The 3,672-nt window shown below is 46.9% G+C and overlaps 1 protein-coding gene across 1 annotated transcript in view; it reads right to left on the bottom strand.

Annotated features, from left to right (window-relative positions):
- Window positions 1-1,620: 1,620 nt before the first annotated feature.
- Window positions 1,621-3,672, bottom strand: part of LOC135101539 (uncharacterized) — a 3,599-nt gene continuing 1,547 nt past the window's right edge. The window contains exon 2 of the mRNA XM_064005628.1: window positions 1,621-2,978. Coding sequence (XP_063861698.1) covers window positions 1,760-2,978 — 1,219 coding nt within the window. The 3' untranslated portion in view covers window positions 1,621-1,759. The remainder of the gene's footprint in view (window positions 2,979-3,672) is intronic.

The raw sequence follows: 3,672 nt of genomic DNA, 5'->3' as shown, positions 1-3,672 counted from the left end.
GCTTTGATTTCCAAACTACCCTCCTACGGTTTCTATCCTTCTCTCTGTAACTTCATCTCAAGTTTCCTTTCTGACCGTTCTATTGCTGCTGTGGTAGACGGTCACTGTTCTTCTCCTAAATCTATTAACAGTGGTGTTCCTCAGGGTTCTGTCCTGTCACCCACTCTCTTCTTATTATTCATTAATGATCTTCTAAACCAAACTTCTTGTCCTATCCACTCCTATGCTGATGATACCACCCTGCACTTTTCCACGTCTTTTCATAGACGTCCAACCCTTCAGGAGGTAAACATATCACGCAGGGAAGCCACAGAACGCCTGACTTCTGATCTTTCTAAAATTTCTGATTGGGGCAGAGCAAACTTGGTATTGTTCAATGCCTCAAAAACTCAATTCCTCCATCTATCAACTCGACACAATCTTCCAGACAACTATCCCCTCTTCTTCAATGACACTCAACTGTCCCCCTCTTCTACACTGAACATCCTCGGTCTGTCCTTTACTTATAATCTGAACTGGAAACTTCACATCTCATCTCTAGCTAAAACAGCTTCTATGAAGTTAGGTGTTCTGAGACGTCTCCGCCAGTTTTTCTCACCCCCCCAGCTGCTAACTCTGTACAAGGGCCTTATCCGTCCATGTATGGAGTATGCTTCACATGTCTGGGGGGGTTCCACTCATACTGCTGTTCTAGACAGGGTGGAATCAAAAGCTTTTCGTCTCATCAACTCCTCTCCTCTAACTGACTGTCTTCAGCCTCTCTCTCACCGCCGCAATGTTGCATCTCTAGCTGTCTTCTACCGCTATTTTCATGCTAACTGCTCTTCTGATCTTGCTAACTGCATGCCTCCCCTCCTTCCGCGGCCTCGCTGCACAAGACTTTCTTCTTTCTCTCACTCCTATTCTGTCCACCTCTCTAACGCAAGAGTTAACCAGTATTCTCAATCATTCATCCCTTTCTCTGGTAAACTCTGGAACTCCTTGCCTGCTTCTGTATTTCCACCTTCCTATGACTTGAATTCCTTCAAGAGGGAGGTTTCAGGACACTTATCCACCAATTTTTGACCACTGCTTTGACCCTTTTAGGGACTGGCATTTCAGTGGGCATTTTTTTTTATTAGATTTTTGTTGCCCTTGGCCAGTATCCTTCCTACATAAAAAAAAAAAAAAAAAAAAAAAAAAAGCAGCAGCAGGAACTTTATCATTATTATCAACACCATCATCATCATAATCATCATGATCATTATCATTACCATCACCATCATCATCATCATCATCATCATCGTCATTGTCATCATCACCAAAACCACCATCACTACCACCACCACCAAAACCAGTATCATGATCATCATCATCGCCATCACCTATATATATATATATATATATATATATATATATATATATATATATATATATATATATATATATATATATATATATATATATATATATATATATATATATATATATATATATATATATATATATATATATATATATACGCCAATGCAGCAACTCTTCATATAAAGCCTAATTGAGGGCTGACTCCACTAACACTCCCAAAATACGAAGGAATAAGTGTTAAGACACCATTGATGAATGCTTAATGAGAGAACAATACTTAAGAAGACTTTGTATTATCAGATAAAGGCATTCGATCAGCGTACAGTATTTATAGGAAGATTAATCACCAGCAGAGCCAACAAGTGTCTCCGCTTTCCACACGCAAGAGTGGTTCAGAAGCAGGACTCAGCTGTGGTCAGCGGCCATATGGATTAAAAGGCTTGGCCGGAGCATTGTAGTTGTAACCTGTTTTACAGTAAGGTTTGAGTGTACGAGTAGCAGTGATGGTGTTGTACACCGGTCTATAGGTAGTGGAAGTGACATAGTTAGTGTTGTAAACGGTGCTGGTGACGTACTGGGTGCGGGTCCTGCCGGGCACCTGCTGGGTGTTGACAGCAGTGCGAGTGACGGTCACGTGCTGGGTTTGGGCCGGCTGGTAGACAGTGGTTTGGATCGTCTGCTGAGTATAGATAGTTGTGGGCACCACCTGTGTAGACACTTTAGTGCTGACCACCTGCTGTGGCACCGTCACTGTCCTGGTGACGTACTGGGGCACCTGCTGCGTGCGGTAGACGGTGGTCGTCTGCTGCTGCACCTGTGTGCGGGTGACGTACCGGGTCTGTGTGTTAGTGATCACCACCTCAGAGACGATGGTGGTGGTGACAGGCACCACCTGGGTGCTGGTGACGACTCGTGTCTGTCCCGGCTGGGTGACGGTTCGAGTGACAACGTTGGTCCTGTAGACGGTGGTGGAGCGCACCACATCTGGGGCAGGGATGACCGTGGTGGAGTAGACAGTGCTGTACTGGGTGCTCTGGACGGTGCGGGTCTGTCCCGGGAGCTGCTGTGTCCTGGTGACTGTCTGGGTCTGGTAGACGGTGCTGTAAACCTGCTGAGGAACCACCTGGGTGGACACCACGTTCCTGGTGACGGTGGTGGGCACCTGCTGGATGCGGGTGGTGTACCTGGTCTGGTACTGGACTTGGGTGCGGACAACCTCTTGTGTGCGTGTGACGTAGTTGACCTGAGGAGGGAGCGTGACGACCTCGGTGTGCACCCTGTCCTCCGTGCGGGTCACCGTCGCTGTCTGGTACACGATGGAGGGAACGACTTGTGTGCGAATGACCTCAGAATAGATGGTGGTGTGCACCTGTTGGGTCTTATAGTCCGTCTGGGTGATATACTGCACGTTGGTGTTGTAAACGGTGGAGGGAACCACTTGAGTGGAGTACTGGGTCTGTGTTTGGTAGACGGTGGAGGGCTCACACTTGTGAGGAGGAAGGTATCCCAAGGAGGGAAAAAGTCTTACTTTGTTGCCAAATAAATGTCTGCGCTGCCGATCCACAGAGGCTGTCAGCGTGACGCCCATCAGCACGTGTAGCACCAGCAACAACATTAAGACCTTCATTGTGTTCCTGAAAGATGGAAAAGGTGTTTTGTAATAATGTGGCTGCATATTATATGATAGTCACATGATGAAAAGTAATGGCTTGATGAGTAACTTTGAAAACTACGAACTACTCACCTGATCAATCTGCATCGAAGGAACCATTAAATCAAATAAAAGCATGTGGCATTGGTTGGTTTATGTGACGTCAATAGATCATACACCATGAAAAACAGATCGATCTTTTAAATAGCCTAATCACAGCACAATTGTGTTGTGCTTCAATCAGATGAAAGAATCACCGGTACTAAAGTTTATTTTATCCCTTGATGTTGAAGGGAACGGCAGGAGGGTCGTAGTTATATCCTGTTTGTCCACAAGTGCCTGTGACGGTCGTGGTGACGGTGACCTGCTGGGGTCGGTTGACAGTTTGGTAGACGATGCTTTGCTGTTGCTGAGTCTGCACCACCTGCTGGGTGATGACGCGGTCCGGGCCGGACACCTGCACCACAGAGGTGCGCGTCACCTCCCTGGTCTGGTAGACAGGGTATGGGGTGACATACTGGGTCTGCACCACAGTCTGCACCCGGGTGAAGGGCTGCACCTGGGTCCTGTAGACGGTGGTATAGATAATGGTGGGCACCACTTGGGTCCTCACCACCTCTTGAGGAACGACCTGTGTAATAACTTGAGTCTGAGTGACGACGTTGGTGCGGGTGACG

The sequence above is a fragment of the Scylla paramamosain genome, chromosome 6, assembly GCF_035594125.1.
Source record: "Scylla paramamosain isolate STU-SP2022 chromosome 6, ASM3559412v1, whole genome shotgun sequence".
In the NCBI taxonomy this organism is placed as follows: Eukaryota; Metazoa; Arthropoda; class Malacostraca; order Decapoda; family Portunidae; genus Scylla; species Scylla paramamosain.
The sequence above is the reverse complement of the archived record's forward strand: the minus strand, read 5'-3'. Positions and strand labels throughout refer to the sequence as shown.